At 38.3% G+C, this 25,253-nt stretch overlaps 2 protein-coding genes across 2 annotated transcripts; both read right to left on the bottom strand.

The window, feature by feature from the left end:
- Window positions 1-4,695: 4,695 nt before the first annotated feature.
- LOC136238763 (uncharacterized) lies at window positions 4,696-7,178 on the bottom strand. The gene is made up of 15 exons (XM_066029352.1): window positions 7,063-7,178; window positions 6,866-7,018; window positions 6,775-6,818; window positions 6,627-6,717; window positions 6,445-6,515; window positions 6,312-6,396; window positions 6,206-6,260; window positions 6,075-6,160; window positions 5,842-6,023; window positions 5,661-5,796; window positions 5,487-5,600; window positions 5,298-5,440; window positions 5,117-5,249; window positions 4,947-5,066; window positions 4,696-4,892 (listed from the first exon to the last, which is right to left on the bottom strand). The coding sequence occupies exons 2-15, from the start codon at window positions 6,962-6,964 to the stop codon at window positions 4,818-4,820; spliced, it is 1,434 nt and encodes a 477-aa protein (XP_065885424.1). The 5' UTR covers window positions 6,965-7,018; window positions 7,063-7,178; the 3' UTR covers window positions 4,696-4,817.
- A 6,650-nt stretch (window positions 7,179-13,828) lies between these two features.
- On the bottom strand, window positions 13,829-17,935 carry LOC136237732 (uncharacterized). Its single transcript, XM_066027945.1, has 13 exons — window positions 17,926-17,935; window positions 17,633-17,805; window positions 15,405-15,497; window positions 15,209-15,352; window positions 15,056-15,113; window positions 14,917-15,010; window positions 14,798-14,855; window positions 14,464-14,519; window positions 14,301-14,408; window positions 14,197-14,237; window positions 14,084-14,150; window positions 13,917-13,997; window positions 13,829-13,874 (listed from the first exon to the last, which is right to left on the bottom strand). The coding sequence occupies exons 1-13, from the start codon at window positions 17,933-17,935 to the stop codon at window positions 13,829-13,831; spliced, it is 1,029 nt and encodes a 342-aa protein (XP_065884017.1).
- Window positions 17,936-25,253: the final 7,318 nt, after the last annotated feature.

Below are 25,253 nucleotides of genomic sequence, written 5' to 3'. Positions count from 1 at the left end.
TAAACTACTTTTAAAATTATGGCAAATTGGCATTACTGGCAACCTGTGGTGGTGGTTCAAATCATATCTCTATAATAGATACCAATGTGTATGACTCAATGGTTCCTACTCAACTCTACTTCCAATTTTATCAGGTGTGCCTCAGGGTAGCATCCTCAGCCCACTTTCGTTCTTAGTTTACATTAATGATTTGTATCTATCTATTCATCACTCCAATGTTTTATCTTTTGCAGATGACACTAAATGCTATAAACTCATTTTTGAATTACTTGATTCTATCAAACTCCAGGATGACCTTAACTCTTTATTTGACTGGTCTCAACACTCAAACTTATCTTTTAATGCTAAGAAATTCTTTTGAATTCTTTCTTCGCTAATGAATTCTTTTAATCATACTGCATGGTGAACTTTGTAGTAGTAGGACATCAGACAACATCACAATACCCAAATAGTGGCAGCACTAAAGCAGTACGCACGTAGCTGTCAGTATACCTACAATGCACCAATAAACTGTCTTACTGGCCATCAGTTCTTTTAATACACTAAACTCTTGAGCTACAACATGGCGAACAAAAATATAAGCACTGCATTATTCAGTTATCCTACCATGCACCACCACAAAGCAACTTTCCCTATCACATATCCCTTCAGAACGCTTTGGAGTTATAATAATAGGTCATCTTCTTTCTAGGGATCATTAAACACATATGCAACAAGGCAACCAGACTACAGTGCAACCTATATGTACATATGCTAAGCTTCAAAAAATTTACCGATACTGTGTAAGACCCATACCATCTTAATTAAAATAAAAATGATACAACATGAGCAGCTAGATGTTTTCAATCAGCCTAGCTTGAAGAAGAGACATGAGAGATATATAGCACAATGGAAATGCTAACATCACTTGAGTGGCCTTCAATACAGCTACATAGAAAATGTGTAAGATTAACACTTTTGCACAAAATTATTCATGACTTAATCAAGATGCCAGCTAACACAGCCACCTTCATCAGTGTTACCCATTACTTTCATGATTCAAAAGTTTCTGAAAACTTTTATAGATAGCTACAAATACTCATCATACCTGAGAAGTGAGAATTCAGCTACCAAAATTAAGACTTTTTAGTTATACACACTGCTTGAAGGTTTTTAGTTTACTAATTTGTAAAGATGCTTTACTGTAGTTGTACCCATAGTAAAGTGTCAGTAACTTTAAGTATATGGAACATAATTGTTTTACTAAGTTTTAAACGTTCAGTAAAACATCAGTGAATGTGGGTTTACTGAAAAACTACTAAAATAACAAACAATTAACTGTTCCATATACTGGGAATATACCACTCTAGTAAACTAAGAAACTTCAAGCAGTGACATTAGTGCTTACTTCCAGAGTGGATAGTACTAAGAAAACAACAAGGTTTTATCTAGATGCACTTTACCAGTTAAGCACTGGAGGGTGAACAGAGAAGGCAGGGCCTACACTACTTGAAGGTTCTTAGTTTACTAATTTGTTAAGATGCCTTACTGCAGTTATACTGATAGTAAAGTGTCAGTAAACTTAAGTATATGGAACATAATTATTTTACTAAGTTTTAAACTCTCAGTAAAACATCAGTGAATGCGGGTTTACTGAAAAACTACTAAAATAACAAACAATTAACTGTTCCATATACTGGGGATATACCACTGTAGTAAACTAAGATACTTCAAGCAGTGCTATGCAAGGTGTTTACCATGAACAGCAAATATCTTTTAATGTATAGCATAATAGAAAGTATTTCATGATACAGTGCATGGGCTACATATACTACATGGAGTGACTTTACTTTATGCACGTTCAGTGATGGTGAAAAGCTAAAACTTGCATGTGTAACAATGTGATTAGACTTGCTTAGTTTTTAAAGCTTACATTCAAAACATAATGGGGCACCAACATTGTATATAACTATGCTCTTCATACTCCCATGTACAACAGTCATGGAACAGTCTTAAAATGACCTTAAAGATGGAGCCAGCAACTTTGAGTAGTCAAGCTATTCACCTAAGTGTGCATGACTCTGATTTCTGTTTACGTACATACATGTGACACACACTGCTTCATGTGTTTCAAAATGTTCAAAGCTGGGGAGTATTCCCCCAGGAGTATCCCCCCAGAAATTTTTGTTTGCATGCTATAGGATTGTATTAATAGTTGTTATACATATGAAGCAGGGATGAATTTTCTCAATTTCTGCTAAATATTGACATTGAGCACAAATTTTGAGAATTTGTGTGCTAAAGTTCCATTCCATAGTTATCAACTATACCACTTGTTCACTCTCAAGTTCCAACAGAAGATTTTTATAGCACTTTAAGAATATATCAGTAAATCAACAATTGTATGCCAACACATTACGCCAGGTGTATCATGTAGAAATCAAACTTACAAGTAGAACAATCAATATAGCTAGCTATTATAATTATAATAGCAGCTTAAATATAATTTCCATTTTAAATTTGAATACATTTAGAAATTGCATGCAACTCTTTTCGTTTGTCAGAGTGTGATTGGCACAATGACATATCTACATTGCTGACTACTCTATTACAACATTATTTTCACTTCAATATACCTACTGCTAGAACTAATTTTTATCATAATAATTACTTTCCAAAATCCTTTCGTGATTGGAATTTACTACCCATTTCTGCTATCGAAGCTGCTACTCTAGATAATTTTACTAATCAACTACGTGAGTTATTAATTGTATAACTATATTATCGTAACTTTTCTTTTTTCTTTCTATTGTAATATATGCACTATAACTCACTGATTGATTATGACTAGCAATTATATGTATGTACTGTATGCTGTAACTTATTATTTATGAATAGTAATTGTAATCAACACATGCACTGTTTATTATTAGTAACTGTAACATACACAATGTAGCATACATACTTTAACTCATTGATTGTAATGTGTTCTGTGATTTACATCCTAGGCAAAACCAGCTGTGCTGCCTGCCTAGTAATTAATAATAAAGAAAAAAATAAAATAAAAGAAAAAATTACAATATTGTGTTCAGTCTGCTGACTGCTTTATTACTGCTCTTAATTTCTTCAGAATTCAAGTATAGCTGAAATTTAGGGCCAGCCAAACCACAGGCTCCAATCCCGACATCCTATCCAGTGGCGGATTTAGGAATTTATAAAGGGGGTTTCCTGTTTAGAAGGTGGAGATCAAGACACACGATAGTGTGTCGTGCGGCTGAAGAAGCCGGCGCGTAACACCCGTGAGTATATTGACAGGAAGAAAGAAAATGCAATTTTCGCACCTCCGTAGCTCTGTGCTGCCTTCATGAAACAAGACGATTTTTGCTGTGGACATTCCCTCCACCTTCAGCACTCCACATTCCAAATTAGAGCGAAATCGCTTTAAGTGTTCCCGAGATATGCGACTTCAAAAATTGGCTTAGTTTCTTCGTTTTTTTCTTCTTATTTTTTCTTCCTCTTTTCGCACACTTACAAAAACTGCTATACAACGCAAACACCATATCCGATTGCCTTGAAATTTGGCGCACAGAAGGGGGTATAAAGGCGCATCTCTGTACCAACATTGGATAGGATACGATAAACAGGAAAAGAGTTATGATCGATTATTCACAAAAAATAACACCAATATGTTGGCACGCCTACAGGGTAAACTGCGTATGGGAAGAAGCTGAAAATCGGTGGGTGAATAGGTTAACTATTGAACCTCAAACCTTTTGTGGTTTGAAAGAAATCGAGCTAAAAACCAGGAAGATACAACGAAAAAACCAACAGTGTGTAACAATTACGCAATCGAGATTAGCTAATAAAAAACGACTACTTGCCACGCCTACCAGATAAACCGCTAGGGCAAATGCTTTGAAAATCGCTGTACCGATGGAGTAATCAACTCATTTAGGCAAAATCTGGCCGCTCTTCTCTGTACTGCTTCAATTCTATTAATATTATTTAAGGTATGGGGATCCCATACAGATGATGCATATTCAAGCACTGGCCTGACCTATTATATTTATATGCACACAACAAGTACACTGTCTGCAATGGGAGACTTTGAAAAAATAGATGTAACAACTGGGGCTGGGCGGTTTCTCGGTATTATAGTAATACCGCGGTATTACAATGAAACGATATCTGTATCGCGTAGATTTCGGTGAAACGATAATATCACGATATCGATATTATTACGATTTTAGTGTTTGTGACAGCTTATTAAGTCCTAAAGGTTGTTATAATGCACCTCAAATAATCACGTGATACTACTGCAAACAAGGACCTAGTACTAGCTAGTCAATTTTTTTTACAAAGATCGAGATACTCTAATAGAACAGTCAGCTAGGATCGAGATACCCTAATAAAACAGTCAGCTACTCTAATATAGCAGTCATCTTTAATAACCGCGAAAAATAGTAATATCGTGATATATTTCTGTACGATATATCGTGAAGCGAAACTCCAATACCGCCCAGCCCTAGTAACAACTTCCATATACTATACAAGTGTGCATAATGCATAATAACAATATATCTAGAAAGATAGTGTAACAAGATATCACCTATTGTATTCAAGTATATATAACTTACATCCCTACCGTACATAAAATGATACTTGACGAACTACATGCATGCCAAAATGCATAATTTATACATTTCCTCTGAACATTTTTACATTTTAAATATATCATCATGCATTCATGCCAAGTTTTGACAACTAAAGACATAATGCATATGTAAATCATTACAAACAAATACAGTACAAAAGTTTCCAAGAGAAGTTACCAAGATCTACACCAATGTGATGGTGTGGGAAAGATCCTCAATAAGCACTGTATATCTTCCTGGCTTCAATACCTTGTTACCCTACAAGTAAATGAACACTACTAACTTCAATACAAAATGACGTCTAATATATACCCCTTTATCAACTGTCGTGAAAGTTTCCACCCCAGCATCAAAGAAGAGAGTTGCATTTTCTTTAGGGTTCAGTTCAACTCGTTGAAATCCAAACAATTGTTTCATTGGAGCGTTAACATCCTGATCAATGACATTAACATGATGATGTAAAAGTTGAAGAGAAGACATACACTGTAAGTCATGTAAGCTAAAACTGCAACTGCCCCTGATTTGCTACCAGTGTTGGTGACGGTAACTTGATATTGTACAGTTGATAGTTCATTTAACACTTGAAACTTTGGTGGCAACTTCTCCCATTCTGACCTGAAAGTGTACATGTGTAAACCATAATGAATTAATCTATCTTCTAACCATGAGAAGTTAAAGGTTGTGTAACTCAGTCCACATCCAAAAGGATAGACAGCATCACCAGTGTAGAACTTGTATGTACGACCAGGCTTGCTACGCATACCCATGTCAAAAAATGATATCTGATTGACGTAATCTTGAGGATACTGTTAACAATATATTACCACATTTGTTCAAAGCAATATTCCATACAATAGTGTAGGGCAGTCTTCCAGAAGGATTAACTTCTCCATAAATTACTTGTGCTATTGCCTTACCACCTGATTGTCCAGGATAACCACACCAAAGAACTGCATCAGCATTGGCCTGTGAAGCATATATGGCAGCTAGCAGCATGCATAATGCACAAAATTTGAATTTTCAGACCTTAGCCCAGCTAATATCCACTGGTCCTCCAGTAATTACCACTACAATCATTGGGCTCTTAGTAGCATCCCTAATGGCCATAAGGAAGTCTTCTTGTTTGCCAGGCAAAGATATGTCATTACGATCATGACCTTCACTATATTAGAACTTGTAATAACAGTTATCTTTGCACAGTCACTACCTTTCCTGGGACTGATCTAGACCAATAACGACTATGACAGCCTGAGCAGTCTGAGCTGCTGTCACAGCCTCTTTAAACCCACTATCATCAGTACATTTCACATCACATCCTTTTGCTGTTGTGACATTACTAGCTATTGACTTTATTCCATCAATTGGAGAATCCAAGAAGGGAGCTATACCCTGTGTATGTGTATGTAATAAATATATACTTAATGCTACATTGTCCATTACATGATAGTTTCCTTGCATTGTTGTAGTTGCATCAGAGTTGGGCCCCAACACAGCCACTGATAATTTAGGATCAAGTGGGAGGATACCTATACAAATGTAGTTACAATGTGGTTAGAATCTCATGGACATACTCTTATTATTTTGAAGAAGGACAATGCTTTCCTGTGCCAATTTCAATGCTACTTCCTGAATTATTTCAATCATCAATAAACTTAACAGATGTGCCATATTGAATACCTGACTGCTGGTAGTGTTGACATCAGCAGGAGACAGTGTATGGTAAGATGTAGCATTCACTAGATCAAACATTCCAAGCCTCATTCTGCATGGGGTACATGAATAGTATTGTATATCTTGTAACTTCTCTAACCTGTATTTAAACAATCTTGTTAGTGTCACATCAATGTCTGCTTCGGTGATGGTCTTTTTGTTGATGGCTTCCTGATAAATTATAGTATCAAGAGTACATAATATTTATATAAGGGCCCCCCATAAAATATTATGTACTCTTGATAGTATGCATTTATATGTCAGCCTACATAAGCTCCATACCATAGTATATAGCGGATAGTATATACCACAATCAAGATCACATCCTCCTAGTAGAGCAGCTGCCACTGTATCTGCAGGATTTGATGTGTAGCTAAAGGATAGAATATTTAACTATGTATCTCTGATTGGTAAATAATTTATCACACACTGATGAGTCCTTTCAATGTTACTGATGGCTCCACAATCGCTGACCTACAGGGTTGGTACTCAACATCTAGCATAGATGTTTCATCACCTACAATGTATCCTTCAAATCCCCACTGTTCTCTGACTATTGTGTTCTGTAGGAAACTGTTAGCACAACTGGGTACTCCATTAACAGCATTGTAGCTACACATGATACTACCAGCATTGCCTTCTCTCACACATGCTTCAAATGTTGGTAAGTAGGTCTGTAATAACCATATGCCTTAAGTAATACAACAGCAAAGCTAACCTCCACTAAGTCTTGTTGTGAGACAATAGCATTGAAGTGGTGTCTATCTGTTCCATTCCAATTTTCTAAGTCTGTTCAACACGTATGTACGTAATACAAGTAGTACACTTTGCATAGTATACATAATTATATCTAATCCAAAACAGCCAAGCTGTAAAAAAAGAGTGCGGCCCTGAGAAAGGCTATGGTGAAAAAAGATGTGAAATCCAAGGTGGCGGCCAAGAAATGGCTGTGATGGTAGGTTAATGGTAAAAAATTTAATAACGACAATTCAAGTGAATTTTGTGCCAAGACCAAGCGGCACCAAATTCACTGAATTGCTGTTATTAAAATTTTTACCATTAACCTACCATCACAGCCATTTCTTGGCCGCCACCTTGGATTTCACATCTTTTTTCACCATAGCCTTTCTCAGGGCCGCACTCTTTTTTTACAGCTTGGCTGTTTTGGATTAGATTTCACTTCTTTTTGCATTTGTATACCCCAAAGCCGACCTATGGCCGGCTTTAGGGCTTTTTAACCTGTCATTTTTTTCTTTACTACAGGAAGAAGAAAAGATGAAGCAGGGTGATTTCTTTGTAGCTGACCTCTCTGCAAGGTGATCCTTCTAGCTGATCCCTCTACCAGATAACTTGTTTGTAGCTGAACTCTCTGCAAGGTGATCCTTCTAGCTGATCCCTCTACCAGATAACTTGTTTGTAGCTGAACTCTCTACAGGGTGATTTGTTTGTAGCTGAACTCTCTACAAGGTAACTTCTTCTAGCTGATCTTTCTACAGGGTGATTTGTTTGTAGCTGAATTCTCTACAGGGCGATTTGTTTGCAGCTAAACTGCTGAACTCTCTACAATGTAACTTCTTCTAGCTAAACTCTCTACGGGTGGCTTGTTTCTAGCTGATCTCTCTACAGGGTGACTTGTTTGTAGCTGAACTCTCTACAAGGTAACTTCTTCTGGCTGATCTTTCTACAGGGTGATTTGTTTGTAGCTGAATTCTCTACAGGGTGATTTGTTTGCAGCTAAACTGCTGAACTCTCTACAATGTAACTTCTTCTAGCTAAACTCTCTACGGGTGGCTTGTTTCTAGCTAATCTCTCTACAGGGTGACTTGTTTGTAGCTGAACTCTCTACAAGGTGATTTGTTTGTAGCTGAACTCTCTACAAGGTAACTTCTTCTAGCTAATCTTTCTACAGGGTGATTTGTTTGTAGCTGAATTCTCTACAGGACGATTTGTTTGCAGCTAAACTCTCTACATGGTAGTTTCTTTGTAGCTGAACTCTCTACAATGTAACTTCTTCTAGCTGAACTCTCTAAAGGATGACTTGTTTCTAGCTGATCTCTCTACAGGGTGACTTGTTTGTAGCTGAACTCTCTACAGGGTGATTTGTTTGTAGCTGAACTCTCTACAAGGTAACTTCTTCTAGCTGATCTTTCTACAGGGTGATTTGTTTGTAGCTGAATTCTCTACAGGGCAATTTGTTTGCAGCTGAACTCTCTACATGGTAGTTTCTTTGTAGCCGAACTCTCTACAGTGTAACTTATTCTAGCTGAACTATCTACGGGTGGCTTGTTTCTAGTTGATCTCTCTACAGGGTGACTTGTTTGTAGCTGAACTCTCTACAAGGTGATTTGTTTGTAGCTGAACTCTCTACAAGGTAACTTCTTCTAGCTGATCTTTCTACAGGGTGATTTGTTTGTAGCTGAATTCTCTACAGGGCGATTTGTTTGCAGCTGAACTCTTTACATGGTAGTTTCTTTGTAGCTGAACTCTCTACAATGTAACTTCTTCTAGCTGAACCCTCTACATGGTGACTTGTTTGAAGCTGAACTCTCTACAGGGTGATTTGTTTGTAGCTGAACTCTCTACAAGGTAACTTCTTCTAGCTGATCTTTCTACAGGGTGATTTGTTTGTAGCTGAATTCTCTACAGGGCGATTTGTTTGCAGCTGAACTCTCTACAAGGTAGCTTCTTTGTAGCTGAACTCTCTACAATGTAACTTCTTCTAGCTGAACTCTCTACGGGTGGCATGTTTCTAGCTGAACTCTCTACAAGGTGATTTGTTTGTAGCTGAACCCTCTACAAGGTAACTTCTTCTGTAGCTGAATTCTCTACATGGTAGTTTCTTTGTAGCTGAACTCTCTACAATGTAACTTCTTCTAGCTGAACTCTCTACAGGATGACTTGTTTCTAGCTGATCTCTCTACAGGGTGACTTGTTTGTAGCTGAACTGTCTACAGGGTGATTTGTTTGTAGCTGAACTCTCTACAAGGTAACTTCTTCTAGCTGAACTCTCTACAGGATGACTTGTTTCTAGCTGATCTCTCTGCAGGGTGACTTGTTTGTAGCTGAACTCTCTACAGGGTGATTTGTTTGTAGCTGAACTCTCTACAAGGTAACTTCTTCTAGCTGAACTCTCTACATGGTGACTTGTTTGTAGCTGAACTCTCTACAATGTAACTTCTTCTAGCTGAACTCTCTATGGGTGGCTTGTTTCTAGCTGATCTCTCTACAGGGTGACTTGTTTCTAGCTGAACTCTCTACAGGGTGATTTGTTTGTAGCTGAACTCTCTACAAGGTAACTTCTTCTAGCTGATCTTTCTACAGGGTGATTTGTTTGTAGCTGAATTCTCTACAGGGCAATTTGTTTGCAGCTGAACTCTCTACATGGTAGTTTCTTTGTAGCCGAACTCTCTACAGTGTAACTTATTCTAGCTGAACTATCTACGGGTGGCTTGTTTCTAGTTGATCTCTCTACAGGGTGACTTGTTTCTAGCTGAACTCTCTACAAGGTGATTTGTTTGAAGCTGAACTCTCTACAAGGTAACTTCTTCTAGCTGATCTTTTTACAGGGTGATTTGTTTGTAGCTGAATTCTCTACAGGGCAATTTGTTTGCAGCTGAACTCTCTACATGGTAGTTTCTTTGTAGCTGAACTCTCTACAGTGTAACTTATTCTAGCTGAACTATCTACGGGTGGCTTGTTTCTAGTTGATCTCTCTACAGGGTGACTTGTTTCTAGCTGAACTCTCTGCAAGGTGATTTGTTTGTAGCTGAACTCTCTACAAGGTAACTTCTTCTAGCTGATCTTTTTACAGGGTGATTTGTTTGTAGCTGAATTCTCTACAGGGCGATTTGTTTGCAGCTGAACTCTTTACATGGTAGTTTCTTTGTAGCTGAACTCTCTACAATGTAACTTCTTCTAGCTGAACTCTCTACATGGTGACTTGTTTGAAGCTGAACTCTCTACAGGGTGATTTGTTTGTAGCTGAACTCTCTACAAGGTAACTTCTTCTAGCTGATCTTTCTACAGGGTGATTTGTTTGTAGCTGAATTCTCTACAGGGCGATTTGTTTGCAGCTGAACTCTCTACAAGGTAGCTTCTTTGTAGCTGAACTCTCTACAATGTAACTTCTTCTAGCTGAACTCTCTACGGGTGGCTTGTTTCTAGCTGAACTCTCTACAGGGTGACTTGTTTCTATCTGAACTCTCTACAAGGTGATTTGTTTGTAGCTGAACCCTCTACAAGGTAACTTCTTCTGTAGCTGAATTCTCTACATGGTAGTTTCTTTGTAGCTGAACTCTCTACAATGTAACTTCTTCTAGCTGAACTCTCTACAGGATGACTTGTTTCTAGCTGATCTCTCTACAGGGTGACTTGTTTGTAGCTGAACTGTCTACAGGGTGATTTGTTTGTAGCTGAACTCTCTACAAGGTAACTTCTTCTAGCTGAACTCTCTACAGGATGACTTGTTTCTAGCTGATCTCTCTGCAGGGTGACTTGTTTGTAGCTGAACTCTCTACAGGGTGATTTGTTTGTAGCTGAACTCTCTACAAGGTAACTTCTTCTAGCTGAACTCTCTACATGGTGACTTGTTTGTAGCTGAACTCTCTACAATGTAACTTCTTCTAGCTGAACTCTCTATGGGTGGCTTGTTTCTAGCTGATCTCTCTACAGGGTGACTTGTTTCTAGCTGAACTCTCTACAGGGTGATTTGTTTGTAGCTGAACTCTCTACAAGGTAACTTCTTCTAGCTGACCTTTCTACAGGGTGATTTGTTTGTAGCTGAACTCTCTACAAGGTAACTTCTTCTAGCGGATCTTTCTACAGGGTGATTTGTTTGTAGCTGAACTCTCTACAGGGCGATTTATTTGCAGCTGAACTCTCTACAAGGTAGCTTCTTTGTAGCTGAACTCTCTACAATGTAACTTCTTCTAGCTGAACTCTCTACATGGTGACTTGTTTGAAGCTGAACTCTCTACAGGGTGATTTGTTTGTAGCTGAACTCTCTACAAGGTAACTTCTTCTAGCGGATCTTTCTACAGGGTGATTTGTCTGTAGCTGAACTCTCTACAGGGCGATTTATTTGCAGCTGAACTCTCTACAAGGTAGCTTCTTTGTAGCTGAACTCTCTACAATGTAACTTCTTCTAGCTGAACTCTCTACATGGTGACTTGTTTGAAGCTGAACTCTCTACAGGGTGATTTGTTTGTAGCTGAACTCTCTACAAGGTAACTTCTTCTAGCGGATCTTTCTACAGGGTGATTTGTTTGTAGCTGAACTCTCTACAGGGCGATTTATTTGCAGCTGAACTCTCTACAAGGTAGCTTCTTTGTAGCTGAACTCTCTACAATGTAACTTCTTCTAGCTGAACTCTCTACATGGTGACTTGTTTGAAGCTGAACTCTCTACAGGGTGATTTGTTTGTAGCTGAACTCTCTACAAGGTAACTTCTTCTAGCTGACCTTTCTACAGGGTGATTTGTTTGTAGCTGAATTCTCTACAGGGCGATTTGTTTGCAGCTGAACTCTCTACAAGGTAGCTTCTTTGTAGCTGAACTCTCTACAATGCAACTTCTTCTAGCTGAACTCTCTACGGGTGGCTTGTTTCTAGCTGATCTCTCTACAGGGTGACTTGTTTCTAGCTGAACTCTCTACAGGGTGATTTGTTTGTAGCTGAACTCTCTACAAGGTAACTTCTTCTAGCTGACCTTTCTACAGGGTGATTTGTTTGTAGCTGAACTCTCTACAAGGTAACTTCTTCTAGCGGATCTTTCTACAGGGTGATTTGTTTGTAGCTGAACTCTCTACAGGGCGATTTATTTGCAGCTGAACTCTCTACATGGTAGTTTCTTTGTAGCTGAACTCTGTACAACGTAACTTCTTCTAGCTGAACTCTCTACAGGATGACTTGTTTCTAGCTGATCTCTCTACAGGGTGACTTGTTTGTAACTGAACTTTCTACAGGGTAATTTGTTTGTAGCTGAACTCTCTACAAGGTAACTTCTTCTAGCTGATCTCTCTACAGGGTGACTTGTTTGTAGCTGAACTCTCTACAGGGTGATTTGTTTGTAGCTGAACTCTCTACAAGGTAACTTCTTCTAGCTGATCTCTCTACAGGATGACTTGTTTCTAACTGAACTCTCTACAGTGTGATCTGTTCATAGCGGAACTTTTTACTGGGTGATTTGTTTGTAGCTAAACTCTTTGCATGATTGTTTCTTTGTAACTGAACTCTCTACAAGGTAACTTCTTCTAGCTGATCTCTCTACAGGGCAATTTGTTTGTAGCTGAATTCTCTACAGGGTGATTTATTTGAGCTGAACTCTCTACATGATGGTTTATTTGTAGCTGAACTCTCTATTAGGTACCTTCTTCTAGCTGATCTGACTACAGGGTGACTTGTTTGTAGCTGAATTCCCCACAGAATAACTTACAATGTAATATAACTGAGTAAATTATAAATGCAGCTGAATGCTTTATTAGGGTGACTGTTCTATTAGAGTATCTCGATCTCGCATTTGCTGCACCTAGTTGCCTTTCGAATCATAACTCAGTGATTTGTAATCCGATTCTTCTGTACTACTGCAAGGACCTTCTATGATGATTATTCCAGCTACATACTGATTTTCAGCTCGTTGCTCTAAGCGGTTTGCCTGGTAGATACGAAAACTAATAGTTTTTTTATTCATAAAAATCGATCGCGTAATTTTGACACAGGTTGGGTTTCGTGTCATATCTCCATGGTCTTTATCCCGATTCCTTTCAAACCACAAAAAGGCACTCCTACGATGGTTGCTCCATCTACATATCAATTTTCAACTGATTCCTCCAAGGCGTTTACCCTGTAGGCGTGACAGACCTTCGACCTTATTTTACGCAAATAATCGGTCATAACTCCGTGACTGTTCATCGGATTCCTACCAAAGTTGGTACGGAGATCCGCCTTAATGAGCCCTTTAAGTGTGCCAAATTTCAGCCAAATCCGAGCACGCATTCGTGTTTTATGGCGAATTTTGCGAAGTGTGCGAAATGAAGAAGATGAAGAAGAAGAAGAAGAAGAAAAAAACGAAGAAATTAAAACGAAATTTTGTTCGCTCGTATCTCGGAAATGGCTGGAGCGATTTTCTTCAAATTTGGTATGTAGACTACCCTAGCTGGGCGGCACGTCTCCAGCAAATTTGGTTCCAATCGGATAAGGGATCACAGAGCTACATAGGTGTGAAAATTGCGTTTTCTTTCTTCCTGTTAATATACTCACGGTGTGGCGCGCCGGCTTCTTGGGCCGCACGACACACTATCGTGTGTCTTGATGTGTATACATGCTCATTCTAGTATGCATGTATATGTAAAACACAGCAACCTGGGGGCAAGGGGGCTGAGTTACGATCTTCAAAACTTTCTGTGGGGGTATGTCCCCAGACCCCCTAGAGAGAGCATGCTTCACATGTTGAGTGTGCTTCACACACTGATGCGTCTGCATAGCTACCTTTACCCAGACCTGCCACTACCTCTATCTAAAAATATTTTGAAACACCTATATTTAAAACATATTACATGGATACATATTATCATGTACCACAACATAGTCACAGTACACATTTTAACATCCTTACCATATACTGCAAAATGTTTGCATGTCACAACTGTTTTCAAGAACCTGTAGTAATCATTAATACATACACATGTGATTAGCTACATTCATACATTTTTGCAATAGCAACACTACATATAGATCATACAGACTTGTTTGCATTGTCCTCTTGCATTCCATGAGCAAAGTTGATTACGTATTGTGAAATAAGGTATGGATCTAATGGTAATGGTTTATAGTTGGCATAAAAATTACCTACTGTTACCTTCTCCTGGTGTCTCCTGTCCTCTACCCCATCGAGGGTCTCTAAGGAGTTTATGTTTTATTACTATGCAAAATGTATTGCTATACAGCCATCAAATGTCTTACCTGTACAAGTTAATGTTTGGCGCAAAGTAGGTCAGTCCAGCTCTTCCTTGATTATACATGGCACGAGCTTCAGTGGAAATAGCTTTAGCCATTTCATAGATCAATGGCCTTAACATTTCGTGTTAAGGTATACATCATTACATGGATAAGTATCAAATCTTACATGTCAAATGTTGCTCCCAAGTTGATTACTTGTGGGAATGAAGTAGCACTAGGAATCTGTTGCATAATGAGTATATGGTTGATAGTAGTATATACTGAATAGAAGGAAACTTAATTCAGTGGGGCTAAACTGACTATGGCGAATAGCAAGCTAAATTGCATTTGGTGAAATAAACTTTGGCAAATTCAAGCTCAATGTTTATTTATAAAGATGTTAATTTGAGGTGCTATGAGTAATTGGCTAGTAAAACTTTGGCAAATTTGAAGCAAATTGCCAGTGTTCCCCTGACAAAGTTTCCCTCTATAGGGGTATATACTATCTTATGTATCCATACCTGACCACCAAAATCTACACCAGGTGAACCAGCTATCCCATGCAGTGCCTCAGACCACCTGTATGTTGTAAATGCAGCAGTAGCTACACTGTACATAAAGCCTTGTTTGTTATCATTACCACTGATAAGATGGAATAGTCAATCTTGCTACTGATGCAGCAGTATTGCCAAGTTGAGATATCTTCTCATTTAGATGCATACGAGAGATGAGGTCTACATTATTAATATAGAGAATTTCATATTATGAAATGACAGTACCTTTTACTCTAGCTGCTACATCAAGGGTAGTGTCACTAAATGGATCATTGAATACTACCTGCCAATTAAGCAGAATTATAGTTACCTACCAAAATGGAAGATGTTCAACTGCAGCTCCTTGACATGGTGTGACACTAGAACCAGCATCCAAACATTTTGTTTTATCCATCCCATAATGAAAGGTGCTATGTGTTGAATTGTACATCCACTATTAAGGACATACTGATACTTCTCTTGATGTGTCTCATCATTTTTATAGCTTACTTCTTGGCTCTTTCCTCCATTACAATCACGTTGCTGTATACAGTGGCTAAATAAAACAACATTAAAAACTTAGCTATATGCTCACCTGGACATTAGTGTGTCCACCTAATGGAGACCCATCCAGACACTTACCATTCATTTTACTAGTCAAGGTATGTTGAACAGGATCATATGACCACTATAAAAGCATATACAACCTATAACTCAATTACAGCTAAGGAAATTAGGGGCAGCTAAGGTTAACTCAGTGGCAAATTGTGGGTGGATTATGTATATGTGCTTGAAATGATAAAGCCCCTTCTCTAAAATAATATTTATATGCTAATAGGGACTGAACTAGCAGAAGCTACTGGTGTAATGGTCATTTTAAGCAAGTACAAGAACTAGGCTCTTCTCAAATGAGAGGTGGTCAACATTATAAAGCATAAAATCAAATGATTAAAATAAAGATCAAACTGTTCCAGGGGCGGATCCAGACTTTTAAAAGGGGGGTTCCACTTTAGAATTGTAACTTCAGCCTAGCTGTAAGTTGAAGACCAAAAGAAAAGGTCATTAACCTGCTGACAATAGTTGCCCCTCACCATAGATGCCCTCACCAACTATATTTACTTATTTATAACTAGATACATAGCTTGCTACACTGCTCCTCAAAAGACTACTATGACTGCTCTATTAGAGTATCTCGATTTGACTGCTCTATTAAAGTATCTAAAGCAAGAGAGGCTCTTTTAAAAGGGGGTTCCATGGAACCCTTTAAATCCCCCCTGGATCTGCCCCTGTGTTCCTGCTGGTTAAAGATTAAAATGTTCTAATACAATAGTTAATCACTCCAATAAAACATTGTGGCAAACATTCTAGTTCAAACTGTAGTAGATTAAACTAACAAATGTTACCTTTCCTTTTAACTAGGCTGATAACACAAAGTCTTACTTAAGCAAAACATCAGTACAACATGTCTTTGTATTCCTATCCATGTTGTACTGTAAATTGTTTACTATACGACTGATTCACACAATTATGTGTAATTATTTTGACAAACCATTCCCAGAATAACGTAATATGCATATACTGTATTTTCAGTTCAAACTTAACATTTTATTAGATAAGAATATTTCATTTTTAAATGCCATTCTAGAGAAATTCAAGCACAAATTAATTTAAATCTATACAGTGTTGGGGGGGCACACTTATTCCTGTTTCCAGAGATTCAATACTAAATCAAGCTCTGACTGAATCAAGCTCATAATCATGCATGGTGATGACAAAATTAATGTGATGGAAAGAATTTAGTGCATCCCCCTCCTCATATATGTCACTTGATACATTAAAAGGCTCCAAACTTACAATCTACTCATAACATTATACCATAAACAACACTACAACACAGGGGCGGATCCAGGAACTGGCAAGGGGAGGGGCACAAACAGGATAAGTTGTAGGTGGTTGGAGAGACGGTCAGATTCGCTGCATTTTTTGAAGCAACAAATAATCACCTCTTAGTAGTGTCTCACAGTTGATTTTTGCCATTTTGGCCTTTCGGATGGTTGTGAAGTCTTAAAAGTTATTTAAAAGGCTCTAAATATCTTTAAAACAGCAACACGATAATTACTTTTAGAGGCGCTTAATACGCACGAAGGCGCTGGGGTGGAAATTTTACAGCTAGTTTGACTGGTTTACTTTGGTTTCACGTGAATTTGTAATAAATGCTAGTAAAATGTGCATAGTTTCATGAGTTATAAACTAAACTTGGCCTGACACAAAGTTTAATAGCTATTTTAATCAAAAGCATGGCTGCATGGCTCCTCCATGAGGGAGGGGGGGGGGGGGGGGCATTTGCCCCAAATGCCCCATGCTGGATCCGCCATTGCAACAGGCATAAGTTTAGTGAATCAGCATGCAAGGCAGGTTGGTGGATAAAAGTTTGGTGAATTTATCACACAGCCAATGTTAAACAATATAAAATACAGCTAACTAATTTACAAATAAAGTTTGGCTCAATTCGCCAAGCTCGCCAAACTTTAATCGCACCAAACTTTTGTGGTTTACAGTACATACATGGTTTACTTTATTAGTTCAAACCAAGCTGATTTCTTGATTCCTAGCTCAAATGCTTTACTGATAGGTCCACAAAGTTTTAATTGTATGGTTATTTCCACCTCATGGAATGCAAATCTTCACAAATTTGTTGCATTATAGTGAGTTTGTTTGCTCACCCATAATTGATAACCATAGCTAATAATGAATAAAATAACTGCCTGTTATAATTTTAGAAAATGGAATCAATGAATTAAATTGGTTGGTCTTGTCTCATACCTTTTGAGTTTCTAGTTGATCATCAGGGTGACATTCCCGTAAGTAAATGTTAGCCCCATTATCTTTAGACCAGTTAGTAATGTCAAGACAATTCCCATCACTTTTTAGTTCTATTTTCAGAGACTGACTATCCATCATCCACTGTTGACGAGGACCTCCATCACACGTCCAAACTTGAATACTGTAAGATAAACACGCTTATCTGGCTGCTCGACCACGCCCATAATTAAGTACTAGAATACTGCATGCTTAAATACCCTGAATAGCTAGTTACCACGTGGAACTCTCCTTACTTTGGGCCATATTCGTAGCCAAAAACTGAAGGGAAAAGGAGAATCAAATGTACGAAGCTTGTCATTCTCGTCATCACGTTACGTAACAGGCAAACGATTTCCGTGCACGGTCGTGCACGTTTTAGGGTACTATGCACGTGCCGGTGATCAAACTAGACCATTTGGATGTAGACTAGCTCTGCGAGGGTCTAGCTACGCTGCAGACTAGATAGATAATCTATGGTTGAACACTGACATTATATAGTTTGGCTCGAGGTTTGGCCATATCAGGAGGCATGACTGCCTCCACTAAAGAAGCCTTCCTCTGTATCCTCTATTGACTATACTATCTCTAAATAATATAGGCCTACGTATCTAGATACAATCGGTATGATTTAACATCAAGCAGCTAAGTGTATGATAGTACATGTATGTTTAATACTTTTATTAGGCATTCCAGACCGATTTTTAAATTTTGGAAAAACAGGCTTTTTATATGCTCAATAGATAGAGTATTGATTGTCGATCTCAGAAATATATAGTTTGTTGGGTTGGAATTAGCTACTTTGGCATGCACAGTGCTTAAAAACTGAAAAAAGGTACATTTTTTCTCCAGGGCTCCCCATACATTTTACAAGGAAAAATGGCACAATTGAATCAGGAAGCCATCTAGCAATCTGGACTATCTTGAAACTGCAGTTGCTCCTAGCTGCAAATTTGTACATGTAATGAGAGTAACTTCAGGTCTTATTGGATCTCAGCGATCTTTGTATGCTTTGTGGTGAGCAAATATGTTTCACCTACTGCACACTTCTCAATGCAGTGGTGTATACCCATAGGCAAGTGGCTATCTCAAGTTGGTAAAAACATCAAGTTAACAACTTATAAAGGTAAACAACTAAAGTGGAGGTGCCACAATGATGCAACAATACCTAAGGTGGAGTTGTGGTTTCAATTATGGCATTGTTATGCCGACTTTGAAGTGGTTTATACTTTTGAGCTGATGACACCGTGGCAGCCATCAGAAAATTGCTCTGGAGCTGAAAATTGCTAACCCGAGTGAAGTAACTACGCACTTTAAAGTAAGCACCAGTGACTACCTTCCACCCGACAGTACGTTTTTTAAAGTTTTAAAGTATTCTACATACATTACAAGGTTTGAAAAGATTACAAAACAACACAGAACTTACTTATATGTAACGCGCACGATAAAACTAAGATTTTCATGATGATCAGCGTGTGGACAAACCCCACAGCTATTTTCATCCTCATTGGAGCTCGGATGACAGAACAATCCCAAGTTAAACACGAGTTGTCATTTTGTGCCAGGGTTCTATTGGGGAATATACGGAGAATTTTTTTATTAAAAAATCTCGGATACTGGAATGCCTATATTTATAGTTGTCTGGTCTGACTGTTCCCACTATAGAATGTAGCTAATACTTAGCTAATTACCGAAAATTTGCTAGATCAGTTGGGGAGGGGCGTCAATTTGCTATACACCCCTCCCCCAGTTGCATAAGGGGTTCTCGCTCCTCCTCTGGTCATCCCTTTAAGGGTCATGTTCCAGCATCAGTTGACCTTGCACTGGGGGAGGGACGTCTTGGGGTCGTTTAAGCCCCATTTCCTTTTTTTTCTTCTTTTCTATTCTGTGTTCTGTAGGTTCTGTTTCAGTAGCTCTGTAGGTGTAGGGATAGGCTAAACCTATTTTATAGAACATCTTAGCGTAGAGTAGAGTGTGGTGGATGGGAGTGCAAACTAGGGCCGGTTCTTCTTTCTTTAAAAAAATTTTTTTTTTAAATTTGCTAGATCAAGACACACGGTAGTGTGTCGTGCGGCCCAAGAAGCCGGCGCGTAACACCCGTGCGTATATTGACAGGAAGAAAGAAAACGCAATTTTCGCACCTCCGTAGCTCTGTGCTTCCTTGATGAAACAAGACGATTTTTTCTGTGGACATGCCCTCCAACTGCAGCACTCCACATTCCAAATTTGAGCGAAATCGCTTCGCGCGTTCCCGAGATATGCGACTTCAAAAATTGGCTCAGTTTCTTCGTTTTTTTCTTCTTATTTTTCTTTTTCTTGTCGCACACTTACAAAAACTGCTATAAAACTCGAACGTCATATCCGATTGCCTTGAAATTTGGCACACAGAAGGGGGATATAAAGGCGCATCTCGGTACCAACTTTGGCTGGAATACGATAAACAGGCAAAGAGTTATGAGCGATTATTCACGAAAAATAACACCAATATGTTGTCACGCCTACAGGGTAAACCGCGTATGGGAAAAAGCTGAAAATCGGTGGGTGAATAGGTTAACTATTGAACCTCAAACCTTTTGTGGTTTGAAAGAAATCGAGCTAAAAACCAGGAAGATACAACGAAAAAACCAACAATGTGTAACAATTACGCAATCGAAATCAGCTAATAAAAAAACGACCACTTGCCACGCCTACCAGATAAACCGCTTGGGGTAATGCTTTGAAAATCGTTGTACCGATGGAGTAATCATCTTAGAAAAGCTCATCAATGGTGTAGAAGAATCAGACTTAAAGCCACGGAGTTATAACACGAAATCCAACTTGGTGCAGCAAGTGCGAGATCGAGATACTCTAATAGAGCAGTCATCCTAATAGAGCAGTCACCCTGAAGAGAATTCAAGAGATCAGCTAGAAATAAGAAACCTGTATAGAGATCAGCTACACACAAGTCACCCTGTAGAGAGATCAGCTAGAAGAAGTTACCTTGTAGGGAACTATGAAAAAAATAGTTATTTTTAAAGAACAATTAATGATTGGAACTCCTTACCAGTAGATCTTGTTGAAGTTGCAGATGCTGACATTTTTAGAACTGGACTACAATCATTATTGTAATTGTGTTACATGTATTCGGGCAAATCTGAGCACACCAGCAGGGCTGACTGCTCAGTAATAATAATAATCATAATAATAATCATGAAAAGAGATAGTTCAGCTAGAAAAAATCACCTTGTAGAGTTCAGCTACAAAGAAACCACCATGTAGAGAGTTCAGCTACAAACAAATCGCCCTGTGGATAGATCAATAGAAGAAGTTACCTTGCAGAGAGTTCAGCTACAAAGAAACCATCATGTAGAGAGTTCAGCTACAAACAAATCTCCCAGTAGAGAGATCAGCTAGAAGAAGTTACCTTGTAGAGAGTTCAGCTTCAAACAAATCACCCTGTAGAAATATCAGCTAGAAGAGGTCACCTTGTAGAGAGTTCAGTTACAAAAACCACCATGTAGAGAGCTCAGCTACAAACTAGTGACCTTGTAGAGACATCAGCTAGAAGAAGTTCCCTTGTAGAGAGTTCAGCTACAAAGAAACCATTCTTTAAAGAGCTCAGCTGCAAACAAACCACCTGTACAGAATTCAGCTACAAATAAATCACCCTATAGAAAGATGAGCTAGAAAAAGTTACCTTGTAGAGAGTTCAGTTACAAAGAAACTACCATGTAGAGAATTCAGCTACAAACTAGTGACCCTGTAAAGACATCAGCTAGAAGAAGTTACCTTGAGAGAGTTCAGCTACAAAGAAACCATTATTTAAAGAGCTCAGCTGCAAACAAATCACCTATACAGAATTCAGCTACAAACAAATCACCATGTAGAGAGATCAGCTAGAAGAAGTTAACTTGTAGAGAGTTCAGCTACAAAGAAATCATCATTTAGAGAGTTCAGCTTCAAACAAATCACCTGTAGAGAGTTCAGCTACAAACAAATCTCCCTGTAGAGAGATCAGCTAGAAGAAGTTACCTTGTAGATCGTTCAGCTACAAACAAATCACCCTGTAGAGAGATCAGCTAGAAGAAGTTACCTTGTAGAGAGTTCAGCTACAAAGAAACCACCATGTAGAGAGTTAAGCTGCAAAGAAATCACCCTGTATAAAATTCTGCCACGAACAAATTGCCCTGTAGAAAGATCAGTTAGAAGAAGTTACCTTGTAGAGAGCTCAGCTACAAAGAAACCATTTTGTAAAGAGCTCAGCTGCAAACAAATCACCTGTACAGAATTCAGCTACAAACAAATCACCCTGTAGAGAGATCAGCTAGAAGAAGTTACCTTGTAGATAGTTCAACTACAAACAAATCTCCCTGTAGAAAGATCAGCTAGAAGAAGTTACTTTGTAGAGAGTTCAGCTACAAAGAAACCATTCTGTAAAGAGCTCAGCTGCAAACAAATCACCTGTAAAGAATTCAGCTACAAACAAATCACCCTGTAGAGAGATCAGCTAGAAGAAATTACCTTGTAGATAGTTCAGCTACAAACAAATCACCCTGTAGAAAGATCAGTTAGAAGAAGTTACTTTGTAGAGAGTTCAGCTACAAAGAAACCATTTTGTAAAGAGCTCAGCTGCAAACAAATCACCTGTACAGAATTCAGCTACGAACAAATCACCCTGTAGAGAGATCAGCTAGAAGAAGTTACCTTGTAGATAGTTCAGCTACAAAAAAATCTCCCTGTAGAGAGATCAGCTAGAAGAAATTACCTTGTAGAGAGTTCAGCTACAAAGAAACCATCATGTAGAGAGTTCAGCTGCAAAGAAATCACCACTGCCCAAATTTCAAGGCAATAGCTTTTTGCAATCTGAAGTTATCAATTGTCAAAGTTGGCAAATTGGATGTGTGTGGAAGACCCCTTTTCGCAAATCCGATCACATATGTATTATATATATATAATTTGTACATTTACTGATAAATATTTAAAGTACATCTACTTCATCTTTTCTTCTTCCTGTAGTAAAGAAAAAAACATAGGTTAAAAAGTCCCAAAGCTGGCCATAGGCCGGCTTTGGGGTATACAAATACAAAAAGAAATGAAATCTAATCCAAAACAGCCAAGCTGTAAAAAAAAGTGTGCGGCCCTCAGAAAGGCTATGGTGAAAAAAAGATGTGAAATCCAAGGTGGTGGCCAAGAAATGGCTGTGATGGTAGGTTAATGGTAAAAATTTTAATAACGACAATTCAGGTGAATTTTTGTGCTGCTTCACAAAATTTACCTGAATTGTCATTATTAAAATTTTTACCATTAACCTACCATTACAGCCATTTCTTGGCCACCACCTTGGATTTCACATCTTTTTTCACCATAGCCTTTCTGAGGGCCGCACACTTTTTTACAGCTTGGCTGTTTTGGATTAGATTATATAATTTGTTTATGTGAAAATTCATAAACATTTATGTGAAAATAAATAAATGGCTTTGCCATTATTTCTGAAATAAATGAGTATACTCTTCAGCTCATTCTTCAGTTTTAAATTATAGATAGGGTGTTCACTCAAAATAGGAAGACATGCTTCATTTTGTTGTTTCTGGAGATTTTTACATGGATTTACCTTTTAGCTAAAGCAAACAAGTGCTAATTTGTAAATATCCAAAAGGTGGTCACGTGACCAAAAATCCCTTCATATAGGATTTCTGCTGCAAAATAAGATGATGGCTCAGCCTTTTTCATTGTTTCTGATGATTTTCATGCAGGCTGACCCTAAGACAAAACAAACAAGTACTGATATAATATTATTATTAAACTGTTTATTACTTTCAATATCAGTGTAGTTTAACAGTAAATATCCAAAAAGTGGTCACGTGGCCAACAATCCCATTACAGTTATAAAGGATGTGCTATAGCACTACAAGATGTAGAAGTCTTCATTATATGGCAAGAAAATACGCTAATTGTGACTTTGCATGGTCATCCTAAAATACAGTAATTTTCTAATAAGCTGCCCAATTTAACTATTATGATATTTTTGGTCATGTGACCACTTTTTGTATGTTTTATGTATTAAACTTATGCTGATATCCAATGCTACAAGCAATCCAATAATAAATTAGTTCTTGTTTGCTTTACCTTAAAGGTCACTCTGTGTGAAAATTACCAGAAGCAACAAAAGGAAGCATCTTCCTATTTTGAGTTGGAAACCCTATAATAGTTATTCACTGACTCTAATAGAGCATTCACCAATTTCACAAAATCAAACGGTACGGTTGTACCGTTTAAGTAGGAATCCAGGTGAAATTTTTGCACGCCGCCCAAAATTCTGCCTTTAAAAATCATCCTAGAGTTATCTTACGAGACGAAAATCACCTTTACGGAATAGTACTAGTCCATATAATACATAAAACAGAGTTAAATACAACAAAGCGCTTACAGGTGGCCGGATACAGAATTTTAAAAATCGCCAAAACTTGGAATTTTAGACTGACTGCCTGACCACAGTCGCAAGCCTAGAGGCCAAACGGAGCAGTGCACGGCCACCATTTTATGCCACAATAACAAATTCATTTTTTTTCCCCGGGCTTGATGGACTGCCCTTTCCTACCACCCCCAGCACAGATTGCAAGTGCTGGACAACTGAACAAAATTAAGCAGACAAATGGGATTCCACAGTCACTAAGTCCACTGACTGTGGAGTCCTGGTGTATTTTTTTTTTTAACCATCATTAACAATTGTGATGAAAAGATGTACAACAAAACAAATAGGCATGTGAAACCTCGGACAGCATGCGAACACAAAAAGTAGAGGACTACACTGTGGGCATGGCAAGACAAAAACAACAACAACAAAAAAGACTAATTACTGTAATTACAAAAATAAAACTGTCTAATTTGTGCACCACTCTGTACAGTTTCGTGCTAGAAAAATTCTCTGAGAGGCAGAGATACTGGCAGAGGCAGCAGCATCTAACCATTCCTTAATAATGTGCTTCGAAATCCTTATATCAGCTTGAACAAAGTTTAACAAACGAGATAAATTCTTGATGGAAGACACTTGAAAATGACCAAGTACCGTGATTTCAATGGTGTTATAATAGTTAGCAATATTTACGCGATCAAATTCAGCCAACAGCTGCAGATACTCAGTTTTGCTCTGCTTCCTATTGCTGGATGTGATGGATGGAGTCCAGAGGGGATGTTAGTTCCAACAGAGTGATGGAAGAACTCTGGGAATTATATATTACAATGTCTGGACGGTAGGATGTAATAAGGAGACTCATCGGAATTGTAGACTGTGGAGAATTATCAGCATGGAAATTAGGTATATCAGCAAACACTTTAACAAATGGGATGTCAGCAAATGCTTCAGAAAGTTTAGTGGCCAAAACACGAAGAACCTGATCATGACGGTAGGTATACCGCTGTTGATTTAATGCTGCAGGGCAGCTACTTAAAACATGAGCAGTTGTTGGGCGCCGTGAATCGCAAAGCAAACACTTCGCTTCACATAGGATGGACCATCTCTGTAAATTCACATAGAACACCAATGGAAGACCGTGCGAGTGTGGGATGTGCCTTTTGGGGTTCCGACGAGTGTGTGCCCTCTATGCCT

Source organism: Dysidea avara, chromosome 11, assembly GCF_963678975.1.
Source record: "Dysidea avara chromosome 11, odDysAvar1.4, whole genome shotgun sequence".
In the NCBI taxonomy this organism is placed as follows: domain Eukaryota; kingdom Metazoa; phylum Porifera; class Demospongiae; order Dictyoceratida; family Dysideidae; genus Dysidea; species Dysidea avara.
Note: the sequence above shows the minus strand (reverse complement) of the source record. Positions and strands in the feature narration are given on the sequence as shown.

Coding starts and splice junctions, on each gene's coding strand:
- LOC136238763 (XM_066029352.1), bottom strand. CDS start 6,964: ATGTGTAGCTACAATGCTGTTAATGGAGTACCCAGTTGTGCTAACAGT. Junction 6,516..6,626: donor ACTATCCGCTATATACTATG/GTATGGAGCTTA, acceptor ATAATTTATCAG/GAAGCCATCAACAAAAAGAC. Junction 6,024..6,074: donor CAATGCAAGGAAACTATCAT/GTAATGGACAAT, acceptor ACACATACACAG/GGTATAGCTCCCTTCTTGGA.
- LOC136237732 (XM_066027945.1), bottom strand. Junction 15,114..15,208: donor TGGGATGGATAAAACAAAAT/GTTTGGATGCTG, acceptor CTTAATTGGCAG/GTAGTATTCAATGATCCATT. Junction 15,011..15,055: donor TGTAGCAGCTAGAGTAAAAG/GTACTGTCATTT, acceptor TTAATAATGTAG/ACCTCATCTCTCGTATGCAT.